Here is a 21,813-nt window from a genome sequence, read left to right as displayed (position 1 = left end):
TGGGTCATAACAGTTTGTCTCCAAAATCTCATAAGCATGAATTATAAGCCAGATATTGTTTTTAACAATTACATATGAAGTCAAATATTGTTGCTGTAAGTGTCAAATCTCATCAAATCTATGTGCTGGGAGAACTCCGACCGTCTGCAGCAGGTCGGAGTGTTGTCTGAGACACAAATACCCAGCTAAGGTGCAGCGGGTCTAGCACGGCTGACCGAATGAGCGTGGGAGCGGGTGAACAAAGCAGCGGCCGGTTCACACTAGGAATACACGTAAGGAAACAGTACTGCCACACCTGGGGAGCCTTACGCGTTTCGAAGTTTCATCTACTTCTTTGTCAGAGGCGATGTGTAGTACTGTATAACCGGCATTCTTTTAAGCGAGCCAGGTGGGCGTGTTTCCTCACGTTTACGTGTGACATCATACGCAGCGTGTCTGGAATGGCCAATGATAGGAACTGTGTCTCGGTCTCTTATGGCAACGGGAGTTTAGTGTTTTTCTTAATAAAAATGATAATAATAAAACGGACCTGTGCCTTTGATCGTGCATCCTAAACAGGGCTATATATGGTGCGTTTATATAAGATAGAGCATACAAAGGGACAGGTCTCTGTGAACAATGCCATAGATGGTCGTGGGAATGATTGTAATATGACAGTTAGAAACTTAGCTGTATTTAAGTATAACACTGAGTGAATAAAAAAACTGTAGGTGCTTTAGTAATGGCTTTTCAAAACAAAAAACTCCTATACTGCATGTATTGTTGTGGTGCCGTGGGGCCCGTTTGTGGGTAAGAGGGAAATAAGACTGCTAATGTGAGTTAAAATCAAATGATTTTCTATATGTGTGCATATAAGAAAGGTGTTAATTTACAAGAGAAATTAGTTAAAGCTGATGTGGGCTCTAATATTACATCTAAAACGAGATTTATTTCTTCAAAAAATAATGGATGCTTTCCATGTCTGGGTTGCTCATGTTGTAGCAACATGACAAAAGGTTCTGTTTTTTTATCATCCTCATACTGGGAAAAAATATGATATTAAGGGTTACTACACTTGTCTTACTACTTTTATTATCTATATGGTTAAATGTCCTTGTGGGAGGGTTTATATAGGTGAGTCTACCCGTAGTGCCAGGGATCATATTATTGAGCATAAAAGCAATATACGTACTAATAATTTGAAATAAATAAATGGTTATTTATGCTGTCACCTTTTTGCCTTCTTAACAATAGTTTTCAACAAAACTTTGACGGAAATTGCTAGATACAAAGGGGCCGATTTATCAAGCAGTCAATGCTGCTTATTCCGCGCGAGCCTTCAAGCTCACCGGAATCAGGAGTTAAGAAGCAGCGATCATAAGACCACTGCTCCTTAACTCGTCTGCCACCTCTGAGGTTGCGGACAGCAATCATCCCGATCCGATCAGGATGTTTGACACCCCCTGCTAGTGGTCGATTGGCCGTGAAAGTGCAGACGGCATTGCACAATCATTTCACTAGAAATACTTGTGCAATGATAAATTCCGACAGTGTATGCTGTCGGCATTTATCAATGTGGGGCGGACATGATCCGCTACACATTGATAAATCGGCCCCATAGACTCAAAGATAGCAGTTGGGAGAAAATACATCAAGAAAATTACAAATCACACCAGTTAAAGGGATATTGAACACTTTGAGATGGTAATATAAATAAATCGTATATATAGAAGAAAAACTATGCAATATACTTTTATTATTTATTTTGTAACCTGTTCCTGTAATTCCATTCTGAAATTGTGACTTTTTCAGTTCCTGTTAGACATGGAAGTGCAGAACACTGTTATATTCCACACAGCCATTGGCTGCACACTCTAGTGACCTATTTATAACTGTCCCTAATTGGCCACAGCAGAGAAGTAAGTTACAACATGGCAGCTCCCATTGTTTTATAGACATAAACTTTACATTTATTTTGTCACTATTTAAACAACTAATTATACTTTAATAAATACATCTACATGTTATTCTCAGACTAATCTTTTCTTTGAATGTATAATTCTATCTAGCATTTATTTACGGCTAGATTTAGAGTTTTGTCGGTAAAGACCCGCATAGCTAATGCTGCTTTTTTTTCCCAACGCACGCTTTAAACAACGCTGGTATTTAGAGTTGTCTGAGGGGCTGCGTTAGGCTCAAAAAAGGGTGCGTTGAGCCTAATGTAGCTCCACTTCAACTCTCAATACCAGCGTTGCCTACGGTAGCGGTAAGCTGGGAAAACGTGCTCGTGCACGATATCCCCATAGGAAACAATGGGTCTGAGCTGGCTGAAAAAAAACCTAACACCTGCAAAAAAGCAGCGTTCAGCTCCTAACGCAGCCCCATTATTTCCTATGGGGAAACACTTTCTATGTCTGCACCTAAGACCCTAACATGAACCCCGAGTCTAAACACCCCTAACCTTACACTTATTAACCCCTAATCTGCCGCCCCCGCTATCGCTGACCCCTGCATATTATTATTAACCCCTAATCTGCCGCTCCGGACACCGCCGCAACCTACATTATCCCTATGAACCCCTAATCTGCTGCCCCTAACACCGCCAACCCCTATATTATATTTATTAACCCCTAATCTGCCCCCCAAAGTTGCCGCTACCTTACCTACACTTATTAACGCCTAATCTGCCGACCGGACCTCGCCGCCAACGTCGCCGCCACCTAACTTCAAGTATTAACCCCTAATCTGCCGACCGGACCTCGCCGCTACTATAATAAATGTATTAACCCCTAAAGCTAAGTCTAACCCTAACACCCCCCTAAATTAAATATAATTTTAATCTAACGAAATAAATTAACTCTTATTAACTAAAGTCTTCCTATTTAAAACTAAATACTTACCTGTAAAATAAACCCTAACATAGCTACAATATAACGATAATATTGTAGCTATTTTAGGATTAATATTTATTTTACAGGCAACTTTGTATTTATTTTAACTAGGTACAATAGCTATTAAATAGTTATTAACTATTTAATAACTACCTAGTTAAAAGAATTACCAAATTACCTGTAAAATAAATCCTAACCTAAGTTACAATTAAACCTAACACTACACTATCATTACATTAATTAAATTAATTAGTTAGGATTTATTTTACAGATAATTTGGTAATTCTTTTAACTAGGTAGCTATTAAATAGTTAATAACTATTTAATAGCTATTGTACCTAGTTAAAATAAATACAAAGTTGCCTGTAAAATAAATATTAATCCTAAAATAGCTACAATATAATTATTCGTTATATTGTAGCTATGTTTGGGTTTATTTTACAGGTAAGCATTTAGTTTTAAATAGGAAGACTTTAGTTAATAAGAGTTAATTTATTTTGTTATATTAAAATTATATTTAACTTAGGGGGGTGTTAGGGTTAGGGTTAGACTTAGCTTTAGGGGTTAATACATTTATTATAGTAGCGGCGAGGTCCGGTCGGCAGATTAGGGGTTAGGTGGCGGCGACGTTGGGGGGGGCAAATTAGGGGTTAATACTATTTATTCTAGTGTTTGCGAGGCGGGAGTGTGGCGGTTTAGGGGTTAATACATTTATTATAGTAGCGGCGAGGTCCAGTCGGCAGATTAGGGGTTAATACTTGAAGTTAGGTGGCGGCGACGTTGGGGGGGGCAGATTAGGGGTTAATAAATATTATGTAGGGGTCGGGGATGTTAGGGGCAGTAGATTAGGGGTTCATAGGGATAATGTAGGTGGCGGCGATATGCGGTCGGCAGATTAGGGGTTAAAAATATTTATTATAGTGGCGGAGATGTGGGGGGGCCTTGGTTTTGGAGTACATAGGTAGTTTATGGGTGTTAGTGTACTTTAGAGCACTGTAGTTAAGAGCTTTATATACCGGCGTTAGCCCATAAAGCTCTTAACTACTGACTTTCCAGGAGGAGTCTTGTCAGTAGAGGGTCTACCGCTCACTTCAGCCAAGACTCTAAATACAAGCGTTATGAAGATCCCATTGAAAATATAGGATACGCAATTGACGTAAGGGGATCTGCGGTATGGAAAAGTCGCGGCTTGAAAGTGAGCGTTAGACCCTTTCCTGCCTGACTCTAAATACCAGCGGGCGGCCAAAAGCAGCGTTAGGACCCCTTAACGCTGCTTTTGACAGCTAAAGCAAAACTCTAAATCTAGGCGTTAGTGTTTAATGTCCCTTTAAAGATAGATGAAATCAAAATTAATAGATAGAGGAAATTTGCTTTGGTCTCTTGGCATTCTTTGTTGAAAAGCATATGATAAAATCCTCAGCAGCAGACTTGGTTAAACTTGGCTGATGTTATTTTATATGAAGACAACAGAACTGTCTTGTAATTACAAGGTGCTTACTATCCCTTTAAATGTTTCTCTGTTAAAGATAAATGTACAATTTTGTTGCTTCTAATAGAAGCTATTTTTTTAAATGTATTAGTCTTCCTTGCACATTCACTTTAAATGGACATAACACCAAACATGTTTCTTTAGTGATTTAGATAGCATGCAGTTGTTTTAAACCACTTTCTAATTTGCTTCTAGTATCACATTTTCTTAGTTCTCTTTGTATCTTTTGTTGAAAACCAAAGACGTAAGCCCAGGAGCGTGCACGTGTCTGAAATACTATATGGCCACAGTTTTGCACGAATGTTTTCCATTCACTATTTATTATTATTATACTTTATTTATAAAGCACCAACATATTCTGCAGCACTGTCCATGGGCACAATTTGTTTAAATAAACCATGATACAAAACGTGTAAGAGACAAAACAAACAAATACAGGAGGTATTGAGGGCCCTTTTCCTGTGGGAACTATTTCCTGTAATGTAGCGCTCGAGACACCTCCCTCCGTATCTCTTCAACAAAGGATACCATGGGATCGAAGCAAATTTTAAATAAGAAGTCAATTGGAAACTTTTTAAAAATTGTATGCTTTGTCTGAATCACAAAAGGACATTTTTGGTTTTCATATCCCTAGTTCATAATATACAATATTAATTGTATTTGCCTTCTGAAAATTAAATTAGTAATAACATTAAATAAGCTGGTTTTCTCTCATTACAACAAACATCTCATTCCAATCAAATGGACTTTAAAAAACAGTTTGAACTATAAAAATATATAAATGTGAGATTTGGTTAAATGCATGAAAAACAAAGAAATTTCAATAAGAAATGGCAGAATTTTAAAGTGAATTCTTACAAGACTTTCCATAGACCTTCGACAAAAAACATGTCTCCAAACATGCAGGCTAATTATTTCAATATTGATGATTTTTTATCATCATATTGATGATTTGTTATCAAATTTTCTTCTTTCTGTTGGTATCCTTTGTTGAAAAGCATACCTAGGTAGGCTCTGGAGCAGAACTGATCTTCCCTGAGCTAGCTGCTGTTTGGTGGCTATGCAATGTATGCCTCTCCTCATTTGCTTACCATGATGTGTTTAAGCTAGATTCCTGTAGTGCATTCCTGCTCTGGAGCTGACCCTAACTATGCGTTTAATCCTGTTTGCAGAAGTTAAAGACATAGTTATATGCAAGCAATGGCACAATATTCTTGATGCACTTTTATGTCCCTTTAATATCAATTCACGACTTGTGTGCAATTAATAAATACAATTTGGATTATTAAAACTTTAAACACATGGGGGGATATCTATCAAGCCGTCAACCGCAAATACGCTGGAATTCCAGCGTAATTGTGGCGAGCTTGATTCGACCTAGTTATCAAAGCCTACAGACTGGCAAAAGTTGAAATTTGTGACGTAACATACAATCCGCTGTTCTCAATCCGACACAGATCAATGCTTACGTCATTACAGATGTTCCAAATACACATTCGGCACTATTTGACACTTTTTAAACGTTATCAAATAGTTAACCGGTACGCTCGCGGCTATTCCGGCCCAGCGTACCTGGTTTTCAATCCGCTACCCTGGAGACCACGAATGTCATAGGGATCAAAGGGAGTCTGAAAGCAGCGAAAGATTATGTTCTTGGTGATGACAGAGATATAATTGAATAGCCAAATCAGTACTCACATATTCCACAAGCACACTTATGTGCTGGTAGGGACAGGCTGTAGATTTGTGTAGGTGTAACAGCTCACCCTTTCTGAGATATTTCCAATACAGTGATGCTGCAGCAAATTTTCCATATGTGAGTACTGATTTGGCTATTCAATTATATCTCTGTCATCACCAAGATAATACTACACATGAGGCGCCCCTCTGTCGTTTTCTGTTTTATAGTTCTTCTCTGGATCATCTGGTGAAGAGGAGGCTGCCAAATACCAACTATCAGTTCATCATACAAAAAGACTTTTTCTATTTTTTTCTCTATACTAAAGGAGATTTTACCATATTATATTTACAGGATTTTATTGGTCTGTATTAAGATCTGTTTGTATTATTTGTCGTAGTTACAAATTGCCTCTAGGGGCCAGTATTGATCACTTTTACTTTTACTTTTTTTTTTTTTAATATATATATATATATAACCTTGTGCGCCCCCTCCACAGTGATTGTATCACATATTAGAAAGATTATGTTCGATGCTGCCAGATATCCCATTCATTTATATGGTAGAAAACCAGTTATGTTTACACCTAACACCCTAACATAAGCCCCGAGTCTAAACAAGTGGTTGGTTATGGCTACCGCAAGCTTGCAGTAGCAATTACCGCTCAGAAAATTAACCGGAGATCAGATCTCGGGTTAATTTTCTAAAAGTGCCCCAATTGGCCCCAAATTTCAATATAGTAATCTTTATTAAAAAATAAAAATGATGGCATCTTTATTTTTATTTTATTTTTTAAAAATAAAAGGAAGTTGGAAAGCCCACTGCAAGTGGGAAATAAGACCCCCCCTTCTTTTGCATATGAAAAGACCCTTTACACAAACAGGAGCAAGCTGGAGAAAGTAGCTGACTTTCTCATAAAACTTTGGGGCTTGGTTAGGAGTCTGAAAATCAGAGCAATGTTATTTAAAAATAAGCAAAACTATACATTTTTTAAAAAAAAGACAACTTTATGGGCTATATAAATAGATCATCTACAAAACATTTATGCAAAGAAAAAAACGAGTGTATAATGTCCCTTTAATACATTTATTTAGTTGCGGTGGGGTCCGAGAGCAGCGGAATAGGGGTTAATACTTTTATTTAGTTGTGGCGGGGTCCGGGAGCGGCGGAATAGGGGTTAATACTTTTATTTAGCTGTGGTGGGGTCCGGGAGCGGCAGAATAGGGGTTAATACTTTTATTTAGTTGCGGTGGGGTCCAGGACCGGCAGGATAGGGGTTAATAACTTTAATAAAGTTGCGGCGGGGTCCAGGAGCGGCGTGATAGGGGTAAACATTTTAGTATAGTGGCAGTGTTTAGTGACAGGGTATAAATAATGTTGGTAAAAAGCCGAATAGCAGCGTGATCGATGACTGCTAGTTAACAACAGTCCGCTGCTCATCACCCCGTACTTGGTGCGCAGCTTTTTGCTGGCTTTTTTTATAAATATGGAGATCATATTCAGGTCCGCGGCCGTGATGTTAGGCGAGCGTATTGGTGCCGTCGAATGCAACAAAGTTGACGGCTTGATAGATATGCCTCATAGGCCTAGATTACAAGTGGAGCACTAATTTATCATGCAATAAATAACTAGCCATTACAAGTGGTTGGTTATTGCTACCGAAAGCTTGCAGTAGCAATTACCGCTCAGAAAATTAACTGGAGATCAGATCTCAGGTTAATTTTCTAAAAGTGCCCCAATTGGCCCCAAATTTCAATATAATAATCTTTATTAAAAAATAAAAATGATGGCATCTTTATTTTTATTTTTTTTAAAAGACACTGAAAAGTGCCTTTACTTAGTGGTCTAGGGGAACTGTGTGTTCCCAGTAAATATATATGTATATGCTTATATACATATATATTTGTTTTAACATGTGTAAATAGTCATATACATATATATTTACAATTGCTGCCCATCACTACTCGACTTACCCCCTTTGCTGCGCTAATTCTCATGCTTTAATTGACAACATGAGAACGAGGCTCCCATTGGAGACTATGGAAGCATAATCTCGTGAGCGCAATGATTTTTGTGCAATGCGAACGCGAGGTCGCATTCGCATTGCACCTCACTTGTATTACTGACATTAAAATGTGAAATTGAAATCTGTGCAGAAACAAATGCTAAAAGCAAAACAGTGTGAACAGAGGATCATCATGTATCTCATAGATATCGATCTCTTCACCCTTTCCACTTTTTTCATTCCTGACTTACTATCTTCTATTACCGATGTTATTGCCGGTTCGAAATATTAAAGTCTATGTTAAGATTATAAATCTGTCAAACATTTGTTAATAGTGCGCCCCTGTCTGAGATATACGGCACTCTAATCCCCCTTTTTCCTATTTGATACATTTTTAAATTACACCTACGCCCCTTTTCGCTGCATCAGTAGTGTGCCGGTATATAAAGCACCATGGACGCATTATCTGTAGAGCTTGAAAAAGGCTGTGAACGGCTGAAACGCATTTCTCTTTATACCTATGCTTTTTGTCCCTCACCGGCACCCGTAGTCCTGTCACTAAGTGACAACTTTCAAACCGCAACATAGCGGATACTTTGTTTAAGACCACCTTCTGCACGCTATATGGAAATAGCATAATGAACGTTTTCGGATCCTTGCTGGTTGATCTAAAGGACTACTCTGTGTGAACTGAAGCCAAATCCTCCCGGTCGTCTTCCTATCATTTTGAGTTCGCTCACCGCACTCAAGCCTCCTTTTTTAGAATTTGTCCATTTCATGGATATGAACTTTATTTGTTCTTATGTGTTATTTTAACCCATTGTGCATTCTGAAGTGTATGAGAATCTCATTGTTTCTTATGTATGCACTTCATTTCTGTTTTATTTTATTCTCTGATACTACATTATAAGTTGTTTTATTGATGGTCTCCTCCCCTCTGGAGATTTTTTAATTTCTTGTTTTTATTTTTATTACCATAATTTTTTTAATTAAAATGTAATTTTTTTTTACATACCCTTTTTGTCAAGTATTGCTAATTAAGCTGCTATGTACAGCGCAACAGTGTTTTTTTCTTGAAGGATTTTTTATTGTGTAAGGTTTCAACTTCACAATAATTAGGGGCCTGATTCTAAAAACCTGGGTCGCACACATCTGATACTTATAGGGGTTGTCCTCAGGGAATTCTATAAAAATCTATTAGAGTAATAAGCGTTTTGTATATTTTGGCACAAGTTCACTACCTTTTTAGTTTGAAAGAATAAACAAAGAGGAGAAATTTCAGCAACACCCATGGAATTACCCCTGTTTACCCCACTAGCTGAATCGAGAAAAGTAGTTTTACAATAAGGGAAATAATACACTTTAAATTATGTATTATAATTTCATATCATTTTATTTACATGTTCAGTGTTGTTTTATTATGATTTCTACTGTGCACCTTAAATCATTTTTGTTCCTGCACAATGTCTACAAATTTTAGTTTTGTTATAAAATACATTTTTTGCAGATTATTTTTGTTACTATTTTTAAAGAGAATGAACAATACAATTTGTAACTGCTTATTTTTATTTCAATATGTAATTTATTTATTTTATATTCTTTTTAATTTTCCCTTTTTTGTGAGTCCCATTATAATGTACAATTATATTCTTACCTATGTTGCAAATTTTAATGCAATTTAAACTAAACAATTCTATTCTTTTTTTTCCTAGTGCTATTAATTCTCAGACAAAGAATGGTGCCACACCCCTTTACCTAGCCTGTCAAGAGGGTCATTTGGAAGTTATACAGTATTTGGTTAAGGATTGTGGAGCTGACCCCCACATACGAGCTACAGATGGAATGACTCCCTTACATGCAGCAGCACAAATGGGACATAGTTCAGTCATTGTTTGGTTGGTAAGTTCAGCTCCAATGTTTTCTATGATTTTATGGGGTTTTTCCAAATTGGATCTGTACCCCCTGTACCTAATTACTTTTTTTTTACCTTCTTATATATTGGATTATATTAAGTAAACATAGGGCTGCCCAAATTAAATCCCAGGAACATTTAAAAGGACAGTCAACACAAAAATAGTTGTAACATATCTATAAAGTTGCCCTAGATCGTTTTTTACAAATATATGCCAGTTTTTAAAGATAATCCGTTTTCAAGTTAAATCACTTACTTTTCCACCTGCTGCCGTTTTAAAATGTCTGTGTAGCTCCGCCCCTTTTTAGTCATCTGTGACATCATTAAAATCCTGTGTTCCTGTAATTGTTCTAAGTTACTCGTAACCCGTTTTTTTGCGCATGCGCAATGCGCTTATTGTACTCTGGGCACTTTTTCACAGGGTTATAGGCGCACAGCAGCTGGGGACCAATAAAGCTGTTTTATGAAACATAATAAAACTTTTTATATTACAGTCTCAAAGGTGTTTTGTGTCCTTTTTGACTGTGATGCAATTTAGATTATTTATTATGTGGTTTCTAAGTGAACCTTCAGTTGCATAATATATTAATGGTTTAATAGATAACCTGTGGCGCAAGTACCGGCTCTCACAGAGAACAGTGAGAACGCTCATTACTAGTCTGCATTCTAATAATTATTGTGAGCAGGAGACATTTTAAACATAAAATACAAAAAGACAATGCTCTTATGTATTGTAAGATTTTTTATTGCACTATTGTTAAATTAATTTTTCAGAATATTTGTTCCTTAAAGATTCAGGCAAACTGAGGGTATTTTGTTAGTGAATGTGACCAGGGAACACTAAACGGTGAAGAAATAATTCTAGACTTGTGCCGCATCGAAAAGTTCAGTTTGCCTGAATCTTTAAGTCCAAAAAAAACTTTCATGGTTCAAATAGCGCATGTAATTTTAAACAACTTTCCAATTTACTTTTTTCACCAATTTTGCTTTGTTCTCTTGGTATTCTTAGTTGAAAGCTAAACCTAGGAGGTTCATATGCTAATTCCTTAGACCTTGAAGGCCGCCTCTAATCTAAATGCATTTTGACAGTTTTTCACCACTAGAGGGCGTTTAGTTCATGTGTTTCATATAGATAACATTGAGCTCATGCACGTGAATTTACTGAGGAGTAAATGCAAGTCTGTCAAAAGAACTGAAATAAGGGGGCAGTCTGCAGAGGCTTAGATACAACGTAATCACAGAGGTAAAAAGTATTTTTAATATAACTGTGTTGGTTATGCAAAACTGGGGAATGGATAATTAAGGGATTATCTATCTTTTAAAACAACAAAAATGCTGGTGTTTACTGTCCCTTTAACTTAACATTTTAATTCAGCTGCTAATATCAAATCCTGTAACTCTCCCACTGATATTTTAGCCAAGTGATTGCCCAATCTGAATATCACAGCAGTTTTTTTTTTTGCCATTTTATCAGCAGGTTGTGCGATTGTTATCACTAAGAAATGCTAACTTTTAAAAAGAAGATTTTTTTGCAAATGGAATTATTGCAAATATAATTGTAATAAAATTTGAAATTGACTGTTGGGCATTTGAAATATTATTTTTATGCTTCTTTCACATTTCTGTAAGTTTCTACTGGTACATTAAAAGCTAAATGCAATAATGTGCTAGAGCATGCTATTATTACACTGTTGCTTTCATAGAACTGTGTGTTAACCCCTGAATGGGAGTAAACATATGAAGTCCGCTATGGAGCACAATGCACCACTGGTCCAGAGCTGAATGTGGCCAATGAGGAATTCAGGGGAGGTATTTGTGCGCAGCAGCCAATCAATGAAAACCTTCAGTTCAGGATCAGCAGTACATTGCAGCTTTTGCCTGGGTTAAAACCATAGTTCTGTGCCAAAAATAGTGCAGTAATTAAATACTCTAACACATCTGAGTATTTATTTTTCTCCTTTATGTTGCTTTAAATCCCCGGCTGCCATGTCCATAGGCACCGCACCCACGGTCTACATCCATCTCCGGCCACATCTACCTATCTGCTGCTCTCATGGCTGCTGTTTATGCTTCCACACTCATCCCTTGTTGCACCCACCCACCTGCAGTAATCCCCCTCACCAACTGCTACCCCCATTTCCACCATATGCCGATCTCGCCCCATGAAGGCTGTCAGTCTAAGGGATCACCCAAATTCCCCCACCCTAAGGATCCCCCCCCACTATATTTTCTCACCCCATCCATGAGTCTATGAATATCCCTATCTTTTTTATCTGTGTCTACTGGACTCTTTTATTAAAGCTTTTAGATCCACATATTCTTTAGTAGAATATTGGTCTTCAGTGTTGATTGAAGCTTGTGAGTCTCAATTTTTTTGTGGATTATTTTGAAGAACGTTTCTTGAATATTGAGGAACATGGTTACTGAATGATTACTTAAATGACTGTTGTGTGCTTTGTACTAAACACACCAATAATAATATACTAATATATTGTAATATTGGGTCATTAATGGGATTTGTTCTTTTTCTTTCTCACAGATGAGCTTTACAGACATCAGTCTTTCTGACCAGGATTCTGATGGAGCAACCGCCATGCATTTTGCTGCTAGCCGAGGTCATGCCAAGGTCCTAAGCTGGCTTCTCCTCCATGGTGGTGAAATTACTACAGACAGTTGGGGAGGAACTCCACTACATGATGCTGCAGAGAATGGAGAGCTAGAGGTTATATTATTTTTGACATTCTATAGCAACGAGAAAAAATTCATAGTGACATTATAGATTTTAAACTAATTCCAAAATAGCATTATATAGATAAGTTAGTGCCCTAATAAACTATAGCAGCCAAGTTTTTTTAAATCATTATGTCAAATATTTATTTTATAAGGGGGTAGTGAATTGTTATCTCTACTTAAAGTGATAGAGCATGCTTTCAGTCATAAACTACATCTGATATATTCACCTTTCCTTTATAAAGGAGCATAAAACTCAAAATTAATCTTACATGATTTTGATAGAGCGTGCAATTTGTAAAAATATCTAGGTAGGATCAGAAAAGTGAGCCGGTCTGAAGCAACAAATCGCAGTTTTGTGGCATCTTTTGCATGAGTGTTTGTAACTAGACATGTGCGATTCGTTTCGGTTCGATTCGGAAATTCGGCAAATTCGGCAAATTCGGCGATTCGGATCGAACCGAATTTCAGAATTAAAATTCTGCCGAATTTTCCGAATCTAACCGAATCGAACCGAATCGATTCGTAAATTCGGATGGCCATTGGGATTACACTAGTATTGTACAGTATGTTAGGTTAACACCTAATATACAGTATAATACTAGTCTAATCCCACCTAACACTTACCGAAATGCCGAATTTACGAACCGAATTTAACCGAATCGAACCGAATCCAGCCGAATTTCTTCGAATCCGAATGAATCCGAAACGAATCCGAAACGAATCGATTCATAATTTTCCGAATTCGAATCGATCCGAACCGAACTTCGAAAAATTCCGAATCGATCCGAACCGAACCGAACCGAATTTTTTCGCCATGCACATGTCTATTTGTAACAATGTTACGCACTTTTAAGCATTCAAATATAGCAAGGTTTGCAACAATGTATTACATTGTTGCAAAACTGCTGCCGTCTAGTGCTTCAGAAATGTATACACTTTTGAGTCTTTAAAAAAAAAAAAAGGATACCTAGATAACAAAGTAAATGTGTAAATTGCTTGTTCTATCTAAACCAGTAACATTTTAATGTTGAGATCCATATCCCTTTAACTAGAAGGGTTTTGAAAACCTGCCAAGCTTGAGTCCATCAAGAACTGGAGTTTTATATGTCTTATATAATAAACATATGGGGGGATATTTATCAAAGGTCTGGTGGACCTGATCCGACAGTGCGGATCAGGTCCGCCAGACCTCGCTGAATGTGGAGAGCAATACGCTCTCCGTATTCAGCATTGCACCAGAAGCTCTTGTGAGCTGCTGGTGCAACGCCGCCCCCTGCAGATTCGCGCCAGCAGGGAGGTGTCAATCAACCTGATCGTACTCGATAGGCTTGATTTTCGGCGATGTGTGTCCACCTGCTCAGAGCAGGCGATGTGTGTCCCCCCCCCCCCCCCCGACTGGTATACTCTAGGGATATTTTTTATCCCGATCTATAGAAATAACTGCATGTGAGGATTCCTGGGAAATAAGAGACAAGTCGCCCAGCTTAGAGCAGAGCATTAACATTATGGATTAAAGGGACAATAAAAATATATTTTTTAATGCAAAACATGAAAGTACATTAGTTAGATCCTCCATTGATAATGAATCAGATGTGCACAACTCCTTTTTAAAGTGTTAAACTTATCTTTGAAACAAAGGACCTCCCCATCCAAACCTCTGCAGAGCACTTTTTTTAAAAAATAAAAATCTTCCAGCTATACAATCAATAAGAAACATAATTCTGGCATTAAGATATTGAATAGTGACCACCAGCTTCTTTAGCTAGTAGAGCCACACGGAAACAGTGTGCATGCGCAGCACTACAAGCTAAATAATCTGGGGATAGCGCCTGGATCACGAACTTTAACTGACTGATGTTGAAAGCATACATCAGTCTCCTAGACTATAATGTGACTCTTCATTCATTTCAGTTCCTGTCGTACTTTATCTATTTACTAAACAATTGGTAGGTATTTAAGGTTCAGTGACTATGCTAGATAAACATAGAAACTGGAGAGACTTTCTAGATATAGTGAACGTAGGGCACTCAATAAAAATTGTAATTGTACTCTTATTATAAACCAACTACAGCATCCAAAAAATAATGTATATGACAGTTAATCCACTACATCCGCTAGGGGGAGTCCCTACACGCTGTATAAAGCTTATTACTAAATACCAGAATCATATTATATGGTTTTTACAGTTTCAGAAAATGGATACCAACAAATACATTTTAAACACTGTCATTTTAATTTGTTAATGAAAATCAACTTAATATTTTTTCAATATCAAACCAAAGTTACAGTTAATAAAATGTGTTTCCCCTGTAGCTTTTTCTTGGTTAAAAACATTTTAGTGCTTATGATGCAATTACATAGTGTTGATTTAAAAAAAAATAAAAAAAAAATATGTATATACCTCTTGTCATTGGCACACCTGATGTGTTCAGCTAGCTCCCACAAAGCATGCCAAGAGAATGAAGAACATTAGATAATAGACGTAAATTAGAAATTTGTTAAAAAATTGTATGAAAGTAAAATTTTGAGCTTCATGTCCCTTAAAGGGTCATTAAACCCAAAAAAAATATTTCACGATTCAGGTAGAGAATACAATTTTAAACAACATTCCAATTTACTTCTATTATCTAATTTGCTTCATTCTTTAGATATTCTTTGCTGAAGAAATAACAATGCACATGGGTGAGCCAATCACACGAGGCATCTATGTGCAGCCACCAATCAGCAACTACTAAGCCTATCTAGATATGCTTTTCAGCAAAGGATATCAAGATAATGAAGCAACATAGATAATAGAAGTAAATTACAAATTTGTTTAAAATTACATTCTCTTTCTAAATCATGAAAGAAAAAATTTGGGTTTAATGTCCCTTTAAACTATAAATCTCTAACGACAAGCATGATAAGACGGTAACAATTTTAGAGGTTTTCTTTCTTTTTCTTTTATAGTTTTTTTGAGATTTTTTTAAGGTTTATTTTTCTTTCTCTTTGTAATTAAGAACAGATTAATTCACTTTTTTGAAATATCAAAATGGGTTAACGATAGCTGTAAAGTCATTTATTTCATTGTGTGTTTTTAACATATATAGAATTATATATACAGTAGAGTTTGTCTCTAGGGGTTTGATTCTCTAAAGCTCCCTGGCTTGTGAGATTCTTGAAGAAATCTCGCCATACTATAAAGCCCCTGTCATAATTCTAGTAATTTTTGCCTTGAGAATAGTGTTTTTCGCAAAGGGGGTGTTGAATGTTCCCTGCTTTTAAGGGAACATTAAACATTAAGTAAACGCTAGATAGAATGATGCAGTTAAAGAAAAGATTAGCCTAAGAATAACATGTAGATGTATTTTTTAAGGTAATTAGTTGTTTAAATATTGACAAAATAAGTATTGTCTATAAAGCAATGGGGGCTGCCATGTTGTAACAGGTTACGTTCTCTGCTGTGGCCAATTAGGGACTGTTATAAATAGGTCACTAGAGTGTGCAGCCAATGGCTGTCTAGAATATAACAGCATTTTGAATTCCATTTCCAACAGGAACTAAACGGTTAAAATTTCAGAATTAAATTACAGGAACAGGGGATAAAATAATAATAATATGTCTAAATCTGGCTACGCTAAACATACTAGCAAATTATCAGATTTGAAATGATTGCTTTCATTTATGGGGACCGATTTATCAAAGTGCAGCGGACATACGCTGTCTGCATTTATCATTGCACAAGCATTTCTAGGGAAATGCTTGTGCAATGCCGCCCCCTGAAGATTTGCGGCCAATCGGACGCTAGCAGGGGGTGACAATCAACCCGATCGTATCCGATCAGGCGGATTGCTGTCCTAAAGGCTCACGCAGAAAAAGGTGTATACGGCCCCATTCGGGCCATGATAAATCTGCCCCATGTTCTCCAAAAAGAGAGGACTGGAGAAATATAAGATTATTATTAAATTGGAATAGGGAAATTTGGGTGAAGTTATATATTATAGTATGATTTTTTTTGTAATGATTAAATTTGGACACGTTACACATATATGTTTTCATTTAGTTTTTTTTTCAAAATACATGTATTTTATTTTTGTATTAGGTAATTTAAAAAATGAATTAAAGGGCCATTCTAAAGAAAACATACACGCTATAATTAGTTATAGCATTTCATTTTAACACTAGTGATGCTGCACTCAAAGGTTCTTCAGTAGCCTCACTCCACTGTAAAGGGAATCAGAATGCTAATCCCTGAACTTGCATGTGGTATGTCAGTCACTTTATTTTACTCCTCAGTTTAATGAAGTTTAATATGAAATCTGGAGAGATTTCAGTGAAATCCCATGAGATCACTGTAAAGAAAAGTGTTAACTCAGCACTGATGAAGCTCATTGGCTTGCAAAGGACATTAAAAAGAGTAGCCATGGATCACAAAGTGCTTACTCTTATGAGCTAAATACATTTTGTCGTTAAATCATTTTCTCTTTACAGTTATGCTGCATCACTTTCAAGTTATTAAGCAGATGAGTAGCATGTCCCTTTAAATAACCTTTTTTATCTATCAAGGGTAATAAAAAAATATACATATGTAAGCCTGGGTAGACTGAATGCAGATACAAATGCTATATGTTGTAACAGATAACTGAATAAAAAATAGACAAAAAGTAAAACCAAACCATCCCTAATAGTCATTCGCAAACAAGGTAGTTTAGAAAATGTCATCAACGAATGCACATTCTATTTCAGTAACTGGGGGCTGATGATAGCGTATAAGTAGATAAAACTAATTGTTCTGAATTTCTTGAGATAGAATTCCAGTAGATTGTCATTAATATCTCCAGTAATCATATAGGGGAGGAGCACACAGATAAATAGAGAGGGGTCACAAGTAATTGACAATGCCAAAGACTTATTCTTTGTATATAAATAAATATATATATATATACACACAGTTGTTGGAAAACATCACTATATTGAGAGGGATAATCAAAGTTCGGGGTCCCCCCAGGTAACGCCTTTTGGGGTTATCTGGATGTTGTTGTAAAAGTAGTTTACTGTACTTTAAATCAGATTTTCTTTACATTGAGATATTTTCTAAGCAGATAGAGCATTCAATTTTCAACAACTTTTCAATTTAGTTCTATTATCTCATTTTCGTAGTTCTCTTGGCATCCTTATTGAAAAGCATACTTAGGTAGGCTCAGGAGCTGTCAGCTACCTGCTGATTGATAGTTGCACAAATATACCTCATGTCATTGGCTTACCAATGTGTTCAGTTAGCTCCAGGAGTGCTTTACTGCTCCTTCAATAAAGGATATCAAAGAATGAAGCAAACATTGATCATTGAAGTACAGTAAATTGAAAAGCTGTTAAAAAATGTTATGCTCTATCTGAATTCTGAAATAATTTGTTTAGGTGTCATGTCCCTTTAAATAGGAAACAATATTTCATCTTATGTGATTTATCAAATATAAGATAGCAAATACCCAGCATACCTTGCCAGATGCCGTTGTTATAATCTAATTATAAAACATAAACACTGACAGAGGGCAGGCTGCCTTATTTAAGAAACAAATTACAGTTAAAATCAATTTGTTACAATAAAGGCTGCTGAATGATTTCCAGTTAGTCAGTTATAGTAATAAAACCTTAATCAGATAATCCCATGACATTCTATTGGAAATGTTATCTGAGGTTGACAAGAATGAATAGTTTAGGGACAATCTCTTCATCTGAATTAACTCTTCAAATTGTGTGGTCAGGATAAAATAATTATGTGTGCTCAGAAAAATATACTGTTTTCTGTTGCCATAATTCTGTTAAACTGATACAAGTGTGAAAAAGAAAGTGCTCTAATGTTTAGAGCACTTTATTATATACAAGCTGACTCATTTCTTTCTTTATTGAATTTATTTAATAGTATAATGTGAGGTTCTGTGATACTGGGTAAGCGGTTATTGAATTCAGCTAAAAGTGTAACTAGTAAAAGATTTATTTAGGACTTGATTCAAAATGAGATTGATATAGTCACACTCAAATTAAAACAATCTGGGCAGCTGGTTATCAGGAACTTTATAATTTATGGGATATTTCCTGTGGATTTCCCTTCTTCTGCTCTATAATAAAATGCTTAAAGGGACAGTCTACACTAAAATTGTCATTATTTAAAACGATAGATAACGCTTTTACTACCCATTCCTCAGCTTTGCACAACCAACATTGTTATATTAATATATTTTATAATATTTAAACCTCAAAATGTCTGCCTTTTTCTAAGCCACTACAGAGAGCCTCTTATCATATGCTTTTTTTATTAGCTTTTCACAACAAGAGACTGTTAATTCATGTGGGCCGTATAGATAACATTGTGTTCACACCAGAGGAGTTATTTAAGAGTCAGCACAACACAGTACTAAACGCAAGTCAATAGATAATAAATAAAATGTCATGTGATCAGGGGGCTGACAGAAGATGCTTAGATACAAGTTAATCACAGAGGTAAAAAGTAAATTAATATAACTGTGTTGGTTGTGCAAAACTGGGGAATGGGTAATAAAGGGATTATCTATCTTTTAAAACAATAACAATTCTATTGCAAAAACTGTCCCTTTAAACAGGGTTCTTCAAACTTTCTTTCCCAAGACCCAGTGCCATGATTGCACATCTCTAGTAAGTTTGCTGTATTTAGAAGTTGCAGATTATTGGTGTCTGTAAGAGGTGCACTATTTTTTTTGTGTGTTGCTATTTATCTGTATTTTGTGAATATTCAACCCTTCCCTAAATCTCTGCTTGCACACATTCCTCTGCTGTCTGGTGCATTATATATTTAGGTTGAATGGTGACTGCATTAATTTACTGGTGCTTTTGCTAAAGTAAGTTTGAAAAGGTTCTCTCTGTCTGGGGAAATGATCTGGCTCTTTGATGATGATTAATATTATGTATTTATTTATTTATTTATTTATTTTTGGCAAGAATGTTCTGTCCTTTGGAGGATCTTTAGTCACAAATTTATTTTTGGATATGTCAGTTCTAACCAACCAAAGACGTATAGCAGCAGGTTAGCTTCTAGACATCAGTTGTTTATTTAAAGGAACATGATAGTCTAAACCAGTTTTTCTCAACTCCAGTCCTCAGAACCATTAACAGTCCAGATTTTCATTATATCTTAACTAGAGCACAGGTGAAATAATCATCTGAAGGGTGAGAGCAGGTTAGTAACCATGGTTACTGATCAGCTGATTATTTCATCTGTGCTCTAGTTAAGATATAATGAATATCTGGTCCTGAGGACTGGAGTTGGGAAACACTGGTCTAAATTAAATTTCCATGCTTCAGAGTATGCAATGTTAAAACACTTTTCAATTTACTTGTATTATCAAATGTATTTTCTCCTCCTGCTATCCTTTGAAAAGCATACCTAGATAGGCTCAGTAACAGCAATACATTACTGGGAGCTAGCTGCTAATCGGTGTCTACACACATATGCCTCTTGTCATTGGCTCACCAGATGGTCCCAGTAGTGCATTGCTACTCTGAGCTGACTTTAACTATGTAAATAACATTTTGCAGGGGTTAAACACATAGCATGCAATATTAAACAACTTCCCAATTTAATTATTTTACCCAATTTTGCTTTGTTCTTCTTGGTATACTTTGTTGAAAAGCATACCTAGGTAGGCACAGGAGCAGCAGTGCATTACTGGGAGCAAGTTGCTGATTTGTTGCTGCACATTTATGCCTCCTGACATTGGCTCACCTCTTCAGCATTGCTGCATCTTTAACAAAGGATTAAAAGGACACTAAACCCACATTTTTTCTCCTATTATCAATTTTTGTTCGTTCTCTTGCTTTCTTTATTTAAAAAGCAGGAATGTGATGCATAGGAGCCGGACCATTTTTGGTTGAGAACCTGGGTTATGCTTGCCTATTGGAGGGGAAATGTCAGCCCCCAATAAGCAAACGCTATCCATGGTGCTGAACCTAAAATGGGCTGGCTTCTAAGATTTAGATTCTTGCTTTTAAAATAAAGATAGCAAGAGAACGAAGAAAAATGGATAATAGGAGTAAATTAGAAATTTGCTTAAAATTTCATGCTCTATCTAAATCATGAGAGAAAAAAATTGGGTTCAGTGTCCCTTTAAAAGGAAATGACTCAACCTACATATTGCTGCTGTGTGACCATTTGAAAGCTTTACCTTACTGTTCCTCCTGCAGATCTCACTTTTAGGGCAAATGCCCTGGTTACTTAGATTCCACTCTTTAAAAGGTTAGGCATCACCCAAAGAATCCTTTATGAAGCATAAAGGGTACCTCATAGGGTAGACTGTGTGGCAGATGTATACCAGCAGTGTAAAAAATCCCAAATGGGAAACTCACACTTTTAGTTGGCACTTTATGATGAATAGTGCATACAAGGCAAGCTGGTTATCAGCTGACTGACCCTCCGGTTAGCTCCTCCCAAATTCCTGTCATTCACAAATCTTTTTGACTTTAGGCAGGTTAGGGGCTAGATTTATCAACGTTGAGGCGTACAGGGGCGCATATACGTGCCCCTGTACGCCTCAGCTCGCCTGGGGCGGGGCGAAATTACCCGCAGGTAATTAACATTGCCCGCGCACAGCCAATCACGTGCGGGCAGGAGCTGTCAATCTCCTCGTCGGACTCGACCGAGGAGATTGAATTTCGCCACAATAGAGGTGGCGTAGATGTTAGGGAAGCAGCGGTCTGGTGACCGCTGCTTGATAAATCCCGGCGAGCAAGTTCTTGAGAGAATTTGCTGCCGTAGGGGCTTAATAAATCTAGCCCTAGGACACACCAGGGTATAACAGAGCAGCCAATCTTACACAATTGTAACTGGATAAATAAAAACTTTTAATAAAATCAAGCATGCAACTAGTTTCTCAGCTCAACAGTGAGCCGTTTCAATTTTTGCTGAAATTTTACTCCTTTCATGTGAGCTAATGTTTAAATGGATTAAAGGGATAAGAAAGTCAAAATTAAACTTGGTTGATTCAGATAGAGCATGTAATTTTAAGACACTTTTATATTCAATTCTATTTGCCAATGTGCTTCGTTCTCTTGGTATCCCTTGTTGAAAAAGAATACAAACATATCCTACACTAGTGGGCGCTAGCTGCTGATTGGTGC

The 21,813-nt window shown here is 36.7% G+C and overlaps 1 protein-coding gene across 2 annotated transcripts in view; it reads left to right on the top strand.

Moving 5' to 3' along the window:
• The window catches only part of ESPN (espin), a 556,807-nt gene that overhangs the window by 172,539 nt on the left and 362,455 nt on the right, over positions 1-21,813 (top strand). For both annotated transcript variants that reach the window (XM_053690388.1, XM_053690389.1), the window contains exons 3-4: positions 9,755-9,941; positions 12,494-12,676. In XM_053690388.1, the coding sequence (XP_053546363.1) occupies positions 9,755-9,941; positions 12,494-12,676 (370 nt within the window). The remainder of the gene's footprint in view (positions 1-9,754; positions 9,942-12,493; positions 12,677-21,813) is intronic.

This window comes from Bombina bombina, chromosome 8, assembly GCF_027579735.1.
Source record: "Bombina bombina isolate aBomBom1 chromosome 8, aBomBom1.pri, whole genome shotgun sequence".
Classification (NCBI taxonomy): Eukaryota; Metazoa; Chordata; class Amphibia; order Anura; family Bombinatoridae; genus Bombina; species Bombina bombina.
This window is presented reverse-complemented; position numbering and strand designations above follow the sequence as displayed.